Here is a 14,172-nt window from a genome sequence, read left to right on the forward strand (position 1 = left end):
ATACATTTTTACAATGGAATCACATGTCACATTTGCAATTTCAATGTAAAAACATACACTTCTATTCATGCAAATCAATGTTTTTCTCACATTTCATAAATCTAAATATAATTCAAAGCTTGGTTATCTAAAAACATTAGCTACATATATACAAATGATAAAGCATCTTCCCATGAATATTTAATGCATTAACCCATCAATGAAGACATACTGCTACACCGAACTGATTAGTGTGTTCTTTTTTTCTAGAATCTTTTTTGTTATCTAGGGGGCCCGGGTTATTCTATTAAAATGTATGTGGGAGGGTAGGAAGGGAAGTTTAATTATTGAATGTATGTCATGGGTCTTTTTTCAGTATGCGTCTATTACCATTATGCAAAATTATCTAAAAAATGGTTCTTGGTTGTAGGGATATTTTGGAAGTCCCTTCCTACCCTCCCACATACATTTTAATGGAATAGCCCTAATACAGACAAAGATAAATATGCTTCATTCATAACACTTCCAAAATCTACTAGGCTGAGATTTCACTTCCTGTATGAAAAGAAGTCAATCCCTTTGATCTCCCTTAATATTGCATAGTCTTTTGTGTTATAAGAAGTGGGCATACAAAAATACATCAGGGTTTCCATTGTAAGATAAAGTCATATTCATTTTTCAGAAGAGTCAACTATAAAACTAAACATATTCTTTCTTAAAATGCAACTAATCAGTTTGATGGAACAATGCGTACATTGTTTGAAATGGAATTTTGTCAAATGTAATTTTAAAGTTTGGCTGATTTATTAATTCAACAAACAGTTCTACTGCAAAAGCATTGTCTTGCTAAACTCACAAATATCACACATAACTGCACATAAAGTGGTAATATGAAACAAACTCCATAAGCACTACATGATTTCATAATTAATAAACCAGTAAATAGTACATGTATCTTACATTAAAACAACTAAACTTGATGGAATTGTCAGATTTATTTTGAACTTTAATCATTCATTCAAATTAAAAAAGCCTGTTCTAATTGATCAAGAAATATTTTTTTGTATAATAAATTCTTGACTAATTGTGAAATCATGTTTATCACAAGTGAAACATGTCTAGAATTAAACAGTTTTTGAGTGTTCCTAATTTAAACAAACAATTGTCAAATTTTGTTTACAAATAGGCCTGTTCTACTGAAAATTTTGAATACTTAATGCATAAGCAATTATCAACTTCATTTAATCCTAGACTTCGTGGATTGCATCCAGTGTACATATTTTTATCAGTTAAATGTTTATAACCTGCATTTACTTAGGACTGTCCATGAATTGATTGTACAAGGGGGTTGGAAGGCACTTCTATCAAAAGTTGATGGGCAGTGATTATTTTAGAACGATAGCATGAAAAATCATAATAATAAATTAAAATTTTCTGAATGGAGGGTTAAATAAAAAGTGCCTTCCGACCACAGCTGACCGTACACACAAGCATTTATCTTTGGAACAGCCCTCAGTTAATATGTATTCAGCAGTAGAAATAATTAAAAAAAATCTACAGTGCTTATTTTTGTTTGTATACAAACAATTTTAACAACAAACAAAGTTTACATTTTTACATCTAGTGTCAACTTTAGCTTTTTTGTGTGAAAGTAAAGTGATTTTTTTTATATTTCTCCCAGATCAAAATTTAATCAATGGTGTAAAATCTTCACATGACTTTTTTTATTATTATTGAAGACCATAAATGAGTATTGTGTTTCAACTGATTCATGCATCACATGAAACTCCTAAAAACCTGGACACCTCTATAAAGTTTATTGCAGTTGACTATTTTTTGTTAGCCAAACCTGTAAAATCAAATTATGTTCAAAAGAGAAACACAATCAGTGTTTAGTCGACACCTGTTTAAATGGAAAAGTACATTGTACATGATGCAGAATGCTAGAGGATTTTTTTTAATTAAATAAAGACTTATTTATACATGTTGTTAGGATATCAAAATGAATAGAAATAGTACTTCTAATGTGGAAAGGGAGATGTCAGAGAAACAAAAATGAACAAGTAATTCAATTTTAGTAAGTCAGAGGATTTAACATACTTTGTCAAAGTATAATCTTTCAAAAACTTGTTCAAGAAATGTATTGTTAAACACAACTAAATGACATTGACAGTTACAACAAGAATGGAACTTGTTTCAAGATATCTGTACACAAGCTTGGGATGTAAAAGGAAAAATATCAGATGGCAGAATTCAGTTCCAAGATATAGGAGTTGTAGAGGAAGGATGATCAGGAATTCAATGTTCCATCTTACAATGATTTAGATATATATGTTATAATATAATAATATAATATCAAAATATAATTCAATATTATATGTATGTAACAATACTAAAACTTCTTTCCTGTTGTCCTTACCCTTGCTTGTATAAGATACTGTGGTTGTAGCATTTGTGTTACCAGCATAAGTTGTTGAGTATGATGACACCTGAGGAGTAGTAACGGCTGTTGGATATACATAGGTTGCAGCACTAGAAGCCTGGATTGGTGCCTGTACTTTTTGCTGTGCTACAACTCTGGGTGTGGCATAATTTGTTGTATTTGTTGAATACACTGGCTTGGCAGCTGCTTGAACATGAACTAATTAAAAAAAATTGGGGGTGGTGTTATCATACAAGTCAACAAAATTTTTTATGTTTTACACAATATACAGTTTTTGTGTCAAAAAATTGACTGCAATAACAATATGAAAGGAATAGGTTAGATAAGGCCCTAATATGGCCCTTATTTCTAGCTAAAATTTCATATTAAGATTTATTGACAAATATCACAATGAATCATACTTAAATAATGACTAAATATTTGTTAAAAATTTAAGTATTAGCATTTTTTTGATGACGTCAGAAATAGCCAAAAAAGTTCATAAACATTTTGTTCTTTTTAATTTAAAATGTAACTGACTCATCTGCAAACTATTACCTTTGCATTCTATTTACTTAATATCAATCAGAAATAAATGGAGAATGTGTCCCCATGGACACAGATGATGCCCCCTCTTGCATACAACATAATAAAGGGACATAACTCAAGAACAATAAAAGTGACTCTACCCAAATTTGTACTTGATCTTAGTTTTGCGGTAATAAGTATTGTGTATAGGTTTCATGTTTGGTTGGGGCAAACTTAAGTTACAGAACGGAAACTAAAAATTTTGCAATTTTTCAATTTATAAAGGGGCATAACTCAATAATGGTTAAAGTGACACTACCTAAATTCAACTTGATCTGTGTTTTATCAGCAGAAGGCAAAATTAAATATTGCATTGTATAAAACATTGATTGTAGTTGATTCAAATATAATCATGGACAAAGGAAGATAACTCCAATTTTAAAAATTACTTGAACAATGACATCATTGTTCAAAAAATAAAAAATTTAGCAATTTTTCCATTTGTAAAGGGGTATAACTCTAGAACAGTAAAAGTGACGCCACCAAAATTCAAACTTGATCTGTGTATTGTGGAAATAAGCATTGTGTATAAGTTTCATAACATTTGGTTGAGGCAAACTTAAGTTAGAGAAGGGAAATGAAAAATTTTGCAATTTTTATACGACCGCAAATAAATTTTTGTGGTCGTATATTGGTATGACGTGTCGTCGTCCGAAGACACATTAGTTTTCGCACTCTAACTTTAGTTTAAGTGAATGGATCTCAATGAAATTTTACCATAAGGTTCAATACCACAAAAGGAAGGTGGGGATTGATTGGGGGTTATGGTAACCACAGTTAAGGAATTAGGGGCCAAAAATAAGCATTTTTGAAACTTCCAGACATAACTTGTGTGTAAGTGTATGGATCTCTCTGACATTGTACCACAAGGTTCCATATCACAAAGGGAATGCTGGGATTGATTTTGGGGGTAATTGCCTCCAAATTTTAGGAATTAGGGGCCAAAAAGAAGCATTTTTTCTAGTTTCATGACAATTACTTGTGTGTAAGTGTATGGATCTCTCTGACATTGTATCACAAGGTTCTAGGTCACAAAGGGAATGCTGGGATTGATTTTGAGGGTAATTGCCTCCAAATTTTAGGAATTAGGGGCCAAAAAGGGGAAAAAAACAAGCATTTTTCTATTTCATGACTATAACTTGTGTGCAAGTGTATGGATCTTTATGAAATTGTACAAGGTTCCATATCACAAAGGGAAAGCTGGAATTGAGTTTGGGGTAATTGCCCAAAAAGATTAGGAATAAGGGGCCAAAAAGGGGCCAAAAATAAGCATTTTTCTAGTTTTCAGACAATAACATGTGTTCAAATGTATGGATCTCTCTGAAATTGTACTGCAAGGTACCATACCACAAAGGGAAGGCTGGGATTGATTTTGGGGGTAATTCCCTCAAAATTTTTGTAATTAGGGGCCATAAAAGGGCAAAAAAAAACAAGCATTTTCTAGTTTCAGGACAATAACTTGTGTGTAAGTGTATGGATCTTTATGAAATTGTACTGCAAGGTTTCATATCACAAAGGGAAAGCTGGGTTTGAGTTTGGGGGTCATTGCCCTAAACGTTTAGGAATTTGGGGCCAAAAAACAAGCATTTTTCTAGTTTCCATACAATAACTTGTGTTCAAGTTTATGGATCTCTCTGAAATTGTACTGCAAGGTACCATACCACAAAGGGAAAGGTGGGATTGAGTTTGGGGGTGATGAATCATAAGGCGGTTCAAAAAATTGGGGGGGATTTTTTTTTCCTTTTTTTTCTTAAAAATTTTCCATTTTAAATTGGTTATTTCTGATTTATATATAAAAGCAAATAATAATGATATGGTTTGAATAGGTAAATTAAAATTTCTTAAGTTCTTAGACCACTTTCATTCTGTGTGAGAAACCTATGCTGTGTCAAATATTTAATTACAATCCAAATTCAGTGCTGTATCAAGCTTGAATGTTGTGTCCATACTTGCCCCAACTGTTCAGGGTTCGACCTCTGCGGTCGTATCAAGCTGCGCCCCAGCGGAGCATTTTATTCCATTTATAAAGGGGTATAAATCTAGAACAGTTAAAGTGACGCCACCAAAATTCAAACTTGATCTTTGTTTTGTGGTAATAAACATTGTGTACAAGTTTGATAACATTTGGTTGAGGCAAACTTAAGTTAGAGAACGGAAACCAATTTTGGGACGTATGGACTTACCATGGACAGACAAGGGTAAAACTTAATAATCCCTCTGCTTCGGCGGTGGCATAAAAAGCAAATTTCATGTGAAACATCATCCTTACCTGGCTGATAATGGGTTTCAGCACCACTGTATGATACAGCTGCTTGAGCTGGTTGATAATATGCTTTTTGATCATATGTTCCTGCAGGCTGTCAATAGAAATTAACATCATCAAATGTGATTTTCTTTTCTCTCACAAAAATCTCTACAATATTATGTCTTTGTTCTACATATATATATATGATGGAGATGAATGGCTGTATAACGTCCAGTGGCTAATTAAATCATATTCAGGACGAGAACATGATAACATACATTTTGTAATATGAATATAAACCCTGCTTTGTACTAGACTAACACAGTGAGCTGAATTTTTTAACATGCTAGTTCACAACGTAACAGTCTGCAGGAAGACATGCATGTCACCCTACCTGGAAACATTATTCTGACTTGGAGCCGACAAGTCTTTGTTCATACTACTAAATGTAGTGTGCTTATCAGAGATTCAGCAAATATAAATTTTCAAGTCTTTGGTTCAAACTCATGACCTCCTACACTTGAGTCGAGCATGCTACCAGACTACCGAGTGGGGAAGGGGTCATACATATATGAAGTGGAGGACTAAGTCCGCGTAGAAAACTTAAAATTACTACAGGAAAATCAGCAAACAAGAGTTGAGCTGACAACCTATTTTTTTTCCATTTTCCATTTAAGTACAATCATTGGACTTTTGAAATTTGTGTGGTTTTCATACTAGCTGAAGGAGATGTAAAACCATGCAAGGCAAATAGCTGATTTAATATGCACAGTGCTTTTTCACCTTTTTCTTTAAGTTATACATTCAGTAACAAATGCAAATGTAGTTATAAGTACCATCTAATTGTCTAAAAGATGTTGAGATATGAGTTGTTATTACACAAAAAATCTAGTATTTACTTACAGTAACGGCAACTTGTGTACGTGTAGTATATGCATACTGTGGTGCAGCAGGTGTAGTCTGGTATCCTTCATATCCACCTGCAGCTCTTGGTGCAGCAGCTGCTGCATAAGCAGCCTGAGGTGCAGCTGCTACATAGGCAGTCTGAACAGTAGGGTATGCTGCTGTTGGTTGGGGATTGCCAGCAGGGTACACAAAGTGAGCCATCTTAGCAGGCTACCTACAAAGTAAATATATATGTAAATCTTCTGTTGCTTCAGTGGAACAAATCAATTTAATCATTTAGTTCCAATGGTTAGATTTTGGTAACTCTCATATTGTTTTGATACTTTTTTTCAGTTTTTTTTTTAGAGGGGTTAATTTTTTTATTCATTGGAAGTTACCAATAATTTATATATGTAGTAAAAAAAATATTTTGGGAAGAATGAAAAATAAATGAAAAGTATTGTCTCTTTAACTGTTATACCCCCTTCTCTTGATTATTCAAGTGTGTTATTTTACACTTTGCAAACTTCCAAATCAAAGGAAGATGTCAGTATCAGAATTGTTAATTGCATTATAAATATAAAATATGCACAATTACTAAAATAAATACAATGTACGTAACAGTATTTAAGTTTGCCTTCAAATCAAACAGGGTTGCTTTTAACCCTTTTCAAATGGGTTCCAGGCCTCTACAATAACTCTTTTTTCAACTTGCCCAATAGGACAAGTACATACCAAAACTTACTTGTCCGAATGGAATTGTAACTTGTCCAAAAAAAAATCTTTACTTTTTTTGCATTTTAATTTGATTCAATGAACAAAATGAATTAAAACAATAAAACAGAATTTGATTTATATCTCTTCATATCCTTTTCAAAAATATGAGTCGAGAACAACTGAATTTAGTCATGTTACAGGACTTAGGTTATAGTTTTCATCAATGCCAGTGTTTCATCAGACTCTGCACATGAGGCACAGTCTGGTAGGCCTGTCATTTGCACTTGACAAAGTCCAAAGCAGAAGCCATGATCAGTGAATTTATTGCTGGCCTTTTCCTTAATCTTCTGTTTTTTAAGTAATTTATCTACTGTAATAACAGACAAAAAGCCAATTTTTAGATATTATTTGAAAAAGAAATCACCTGATGGTTCATCAATTAAAAAAAAATGGTGTAAGTCTTAATTTGATAGACAATTTTATTGCTTACATCCAATTCTTTTGAACTTTGGTGGATAGTTGTCTCATTGGCAATCATACCACATCTCATTATTTTGATACTTTCAGTCTATACTCAGACTGACACTCATTTGGTTTATATCCTGGTCTTTTATGTTGATAAAGTATTGATTATTATGATTAATGACTTACTAAAATTAGCTTTGTTTCAATATATTAAAATGTTTATTCAACGGCAGTGGCTATTTTGCCGGCTCCAGCAAAATAGGCTCCTTGGCGCTATTTTGAAGGCTCTGGCAAAATAGCGATCTTTATAGAGTTTTGCTATTTTGCCAGTCTAAATTAAGATTTCCAGTATATCATGTATATAAGTTAAGAAAAGAAAAAAATATAGAAAAATACACTTTAATAAGAATATCTCTAAACAAATATGTCTTCTTCAAAACATTTATACAAAACGACATATCAAAACTTAATAAGAAGTCTCTAAAAAGAATGTATTTTTTAAAACACTTTAACAAAGCATAAATATTAAAATTGATATTTAAAAAGATATATGTAATACACATTAAACAAAGCATGCAAACCCATGTAAAAAAATCAACATTCTAATTAAAACTTTAAATAAAAATATCCTATTAGTTTTGAAATTAAAAGTAACATTCAACCATCTCAAAATATTTTACAAGTGTTACGAAACCAGTGCCTTGCTTTTGGTGCATTCTTTAGTAATGCACAAGAAAGATGCTGCCACTGCAGACATGAACTGCACATAACACTTGTATATTTTGCGTCTGCATCACTTTTGCAAAAATTGCAGATATATAAATTCAATTCAACTTTCATACAATAAATGCTGTCGATAGATTTCCATGAATCTTCTGTTCAATATTTCTTTATTAATCTTATATTAACTAGTTTGTCTAGACATGAACTTGAAACCATTTCAGGGGAGTTTCTAGTGTTCATCATCTATCACCAGATCGTCATCAACAGCTGACTTTGCTATTTCTTTTCCCACAAACCATTCTAATATAATCACGTCAGTCTGTTTAGACGCTTTTTGAAAAATGCTCCAAAATATCCGATTTGTGTATAAATAATTTCAATAAAATTTTTATTTCATATAGTCTGATCAAAAATCTGAGATTAGAATGGCAAAATAGCAAAACTCTACATAGATCGCTATTTTGCCGGAGCCGGCAAAATAGCATCAAGGAGGCTAATTTGCCGGAGCAGGTAAAAATAGCCACCGCCTTATTCAAATGCAATCAAGTATTGTTTTGTCTACATATGGTCAATAGTTTCTTCATTTTTATTTTAAAAATATTTTTTGTTGAAAAATTTTTTCATATTTATTATAAAGCAACAGAATAAGGTAGGGAAACAGGTACTGGTTTGTCTTGGTCCCGAAATGTCTCCTATGGTGGTCTCCTATGGTGGAACAGAACTGTCAAACATGGAGCCAATTCGTTTCCGTGCCGGTGCCGAACTGTCTTGTTACCAAAAGCACTTCACTGGTTGACTGGTTTTTGAGAATAGTATGGTTTTAACTGTTATAAAGTATCTGACAAAGAACCAGTTTTGAATTATCGATCGCAAGTAAACATGTCAAATTAATATTTGTTTTTATCTTGTTTTTTGTTTATTACTTTGATCATCAAAGTTTGATTGCATTTATTTTCTACAGAATGATTTAACTTGTCCCGTCGGACAAGCTTGATATGGTTTTTACTTGTCCGACCTTTTTTTGCTCTGGGACTGGACAATCGGACAAGCGTTATTGTCGAGCCCTGGGTTCCTATCCAACAGATTGGGAAATTTGTATGGCAATAAATCAGATTTTTTTCATACACTTATATAAATCCTTTTATCGTCATATTGTATGGAATATATGTTCATTTTGATAATTAACATGCTTAAGCAGGTGACCACAACGAAGTCATAATAGTTTTATTAATTCCAATTCATCTACTATTCACTCTGCTTTTCATATCATCATACCCAAGGCCAAATAAAAATATCTATGTGGTTCCAGTTTCATAAAAATAGTAAAAAGGGTCGGTAGGTTGGGATTTTTGTTGTTCAACTTTAAAATACGATATAATAGGGTATGATTCTTAATGATACTGGTTTCACTCTTTTACCCAGATAGTAATTATTCTTCATTTAAATATTAAAGACACTCTATCTCCAGTGTTTGAAACAATTTAATGTCTATAAAAAAACAGATAAAATTTTTGAATAGGGTTTCTTTCATTTTTTCCCACCAAAAAGCATGTTTGTCAACAAATTATAACATGACTGTGTGAATACTGATCATGGATATGTTTGCAAGATTACTACATTCATTAATTAATTCCACAACGCTTAATTTTGGTCCTAAAAATGGTATAAACTTTATGTGCCATAATGTTGTGAAAAATCGATTTAAACAAACATGTATGCTAAAATAATCAATTGTTTCAGTAAGATTTTCATCAATAGCGTCATTAGTGATGTGTTCATTAACACTTACCATGCTGAATTGTTTTCAGAAAATGTCCAATTTCATTTATTTGCAAAAATATGCAAATTACATGCAAATGAGCTTTACCCTGCTGCTGATGCATATTGATTCCTTTAAATCTAAGATAGGGGATCACAGGGTGGGGTGTTTGGGGTGAGGAGGTGGGAATTAGCCCCAAAGTTGGTCATTGGGGGCAAAAAACATTAATTTTGACGATTTTTCGTCCTATTTCTTGACCAGGAAGACCGAGGGATGCTGATAGATGTATCTTACTGTAGTCTATACCCCAGTGAACACATAAATCACAACAAAGCCTAGGTCAGAGTCAAACTGTTATTGGTTCAGCAGTCTAAAGAAAGTCATTTGCACCAAAAATCCAGAATTTCTTGTTTTTTCCTGATTTTTGGCTTCAACTGGACTTACAACCGGAAGTAGTCGTTCACTAAGTGGATTCAATAATAAACATGATCAGTAGTTATATTTCTGCAGGTTTACACTAATTTTTAAAGTTTTACGCCTCTGAACTGCGTGTGTCTGACACCGAAGGGAAGCCCACCCCTCCAGAAAAAAAATTCGTATTTTAGCTGAAAATGCATGTTAAACATGAGAAACATGACAATAAATAGCCTCAGGTCGATGAAACATGCATAAACTTCGAAATTAATGTCATAAAGTTGACCTCTAAAAGTATGGAGAGCCATTGGAGCCAAATAACAGTAGTTTGGGTAATCCTGTAATATGACGGGCACCGCATGGTAAGGGTTAAAATATGATTTTTTGCTTAATTTGACAAAATTTATGACAGTTTTCTGAAAAATTAACAGTGGCAGCCCCCCTCACCCACACACGTTTTTGCTGAAATATTCTTTACATACCATATCCTTTACTGTTCAACCAAATTATTACATGTATGAATTGGCGAGGGGTGGCGCCACATAAGAAATCATGAAAAAACGTTGAAAAACTTGGTTGCAAAGTTCTATAAAAGTTGAAAGTAGTGTGTCCCTATTCTTAACCTTATCAGAAGGGAATAAAAATGCTAGGGTTTGAGGGGGGTGTGTTTAAATAGGGTTGGTCAGGACATTGGAACCACGAGATTTTTATTTGGCTTTATAATCATGATAATCAAAACAAACAAGAGTGCTGAGTAAGATAGTCAAACTGAGGCAAACAAATGTGGAGAGAGTTTCTGCACTGGTTCCAGTATAAGAGACAAGACGCAGATCAAGACACGTTTCCAGAAAAAAATCTGGATTTCAAAATTGAGTTTGCTGTGATTTGGAATTTTTCATGTGTAAAGTCAGCCCAAATACTATAGACATGATAGAAGAGTAAACTCACTAGATTTTCTTAATTTCAAATAAAAAATTATTTGCCCCCACATAACATTTCCTTTGACTTCTTTTCTATAACCATTTGATAACGGACAGCTACACATGTATGGGGCTTGCTGCCTGTAATCAGGCCTAAAAAAAAAAAAATCTGTGTTTCCGGTAACATCATTTTGAAAAATAGGGTCGGTAGGTCGGATTTTTTTTTTTTTTTTTTTTTTTTTTGACATTTTAAACGAAATCCGGAAAATTATCATGGTTTTTCCAAGTCCGGGTCCGTAATTAGTTAATAATACCGGAAGTGCGGCCATTTGCAATGTTTTTGAAGCACCTGCTGTACAAATTTCTTGGTTTTTAACCTATTTGGAATACCTTTTGACATAAATAAAATGTTTTACTGGCTTTCTGTGCCAGTAGAAGCAAGTTAGATAAATAATTATGTCGATTAATAGAAGCCTGTGTCAAAAACAGGGTCGGTTGATACCATTTTTTTTGAAGATCCAATAAAAAAATTAGGGTTGGGGCTAAAAAAACAGGGTCGGTCAGGTTACCGGAAACACAGATTTTTTTTTCTTGGCCTCATGGTAATGTTTTCTTTTTGTAAATTTTGCACATCGGTTTTTCGAAATTTGGACTGTTGCTTTACTTTTGCATGCAGTCATTAGAACTTGTCGCTCAATTATTTTAAACTCTTCTTCTTCTTTCAGTACAGAGCTGGACTCTTCTTCAGTGTAAAATTACTCTTGCTCGCTGAATGATCTGAATCAATTTTAATCATCTTGGGATCATAAAATTGCCTAAATTTGGGACTATCTACTATTTTTTGCTTTCTTTTGTTTTAATCAGAACATCCATCTTGACCGTTTCATATTTAATGTTTTGAAATTTTACATGGTTGTCCCCAGTCATGTTAATCTTGTTGACATTTATACCGGTTTTGAGTTGCTAATTTTTTCACTTCCGACTACTGTGCTCATTTGGTTTCGGCTTTGATCGATTAATATAAACAGTTATTTTGGATATTGTTTTCATTTTCAAGTACACGGAAATGTTTTAAACATGTAGTAAGTAGTGCCTGGATGTCTTATTAGCATGTTCTTTTTAAGTGAGACATTATGAGACGCCATTTTCAGACATGCGGTTTATATATTTCCTTGTCTGATTTTGCTTTTGAATGCGTTTAGTCTCAGTATTTGATTGCATTTTACTATAATATTGCTTAACCTGCAGTTAATATTGTTGAAATTACCTGAATTGTGCTGTTAATTTGCAAAAATATCAATAAACTTGTTCTTTTGATTGGCCAAGATATTGGATGCCTGAAATTCTCACCCGACGATGACGTCACACATACATTATTTTCGATGCAGGAAAACTCGGCCTTAAAATCTCGGCCTGTAACAAACTCGGACCTTCATTTCATTTTGTTTTTCTATTACATCGTTTTGTTTTACTTAGACCTAGTTTGTAACTAATTTATATACGTTATATGTTTTAACTTTAGATGAATGTGATGATCATGTTGACGAATCTTTGTCAGTTTCTCAACGGTTAGAATTTAGAGTCCTTTAGAGCTTGTGTCTAAAAGAGTGTTTATATTTTAAATGATCGTACATGTGTTTTGTTTCAGATAAAGTTTTTATTGTGTCGTTAGGGCGGTGTCTAGTTGAAATATAGGAAACTACTAATCAAGTTTTCTTCATACTCATGGACCGTGGCAAATATTTCATAAATGGCAAATTTCCCCATGAGTTCACTGGCGTATAGAAATGGGTTCACCCCTGGACTTTCTTTATTCGACAGTAAAGAGGGGGCGTCGGTTTGGCTATAAGCGATGTATAATAACACAATAAAGTCAGGTCGGAATGTGGATAAGAAACATCATGCCTCTGGTGAAGTATTCAAGCCACGCTCTCTGTACGATAAAGAACCCTTGTGACAACTCTTTAAGGGGTCCGTATTTTGCTTCTCCAAGGCAAAATTTCTGCTCATATCCAACAGTTTCTTAAGACAGTCTCGAAATTCCCACCCTACATCCTGGTCGATTCACTTTGCAGAAACTACCAATTGGATTTATTGTTAATCTCTTTTCGTTCTGAATATGCTTTATAAACGCACGCCACTGTACGTTAAGCAAACAAACATCTTTCAATTAAAATATATAAGCAGAAAATAATAGGAAGAATACACCGATGACACATTCTACTGCATCATCCACTCCTTCACGTAGCTCTGTGAATGTGATGAACATTTTCAACTCTACTCCTCGGCGTAGATGCAGTCATCGTCATCGTCATCATACATCACCTACTCTCCATGATGTCTCTTTTAATGACCTGCTGCCATTCATACAAAACTTTTGAAAAGCCTTTAGATATTCATCACATTCGCACGAAGCTTTATTCATTACCCCTTTCAAAACTTCATTTTCTGTACAACTTATGTTTGGAAACCACTGTTACAAACCCCCATTCAAACCAATACAAACTTACAGCTATCATCTTGGATCAATCTAATTAAAATATAGACTTCTGATTTCGTTATCCTCCTTATTCGTACGAGCAGGCGAGTTAATATAGGTCTGAATTTTAATCAGATTGATCTTGGATATTGCCAGTCACAGACTTTTCAAAACTAACCCATTCCAAACTAAAAGACAAATTGAAAGAGCTGGTCCTGCTTTGTCTCATAAAAAGAAAGGCCAACGTAGATACAAGTATCTTGTCTAATGGAGGGATAAATCGTACTTTCAAAAATCACTCTGACTCAAACCACAATTCTTTGAAACTGACATTATCAAGATACTTGATTTCTTAATTGGCAACATATTTGTTACGTTTGGAGGACGTGTTTTTCAACAACAAACAAATCGGCATTCCCATGAAAACCAACTGTGCTCCTCTTCTTGCCGAATTGTTCCTTCATTCATATAGGCTGACTTCATACCGGAACTTCTTAGGAAGAAAGATAAGAAGTTAGCAGTATCCTTTAACTTCACTTTCCGATATAAAGATGATGTTCTCACACTAAATAATTA

At 33.3% G+C, this 14,172-nt stretch overlaps 1 protein-coding gene across 1 annotated transcript in view; it reads right to left on the reverse strand.

Moving 5' to 3' along the window:
* Positions 1-12,490, reverse strand: part of LOC127734994 (zinc finger RNA-binding protein-like) — a 47,030-nt gene extending 34,540 nt beyond the window's left edge. Inside the window, exons 1-4 of the mRNA XM_052245053.1 lie at positions 12,385-12,490; positions 6,138-6,354; positions 5,259-5,346; positions 2,399-2,620 (exon numbers count right to left, since the gene is read on the reverse strand). Coding sequence (XP_052101013.1) covers positions 2,399-2,620; positions 5,259-5,346; positions 6,138-6,341 — 514 coding nt within the window. The 5' untranslated portion in view covers positions 6,342-6,354; positions 12,385-12,490. The remainder of the gene's footprint in view (positions 1-2,398; positions 2,621-5,258; positions 5,347-6,137; positions 6,355-12,384) is intronic.
* Positions 12,491-14,172: the final 1,682 nt, after the last annotated feature.

Source organism: Mytilus californianus, unplaced genomic scaffold (genome assembly GCF_021869535.1).
Source record: "Mytilus californianus isolate M0D057914Y unplaced genomic scaffold, xbMytCali1.0.p SCAF_3, whole genome shotgun sequence".
In the NCBI taxonomy this organism is placed as follows: Eukaryota; Metazoa; Mollusca; class Bivalvia; order Mytilida; family Mytilidae; genus Mytilus; species Mytilus californianus.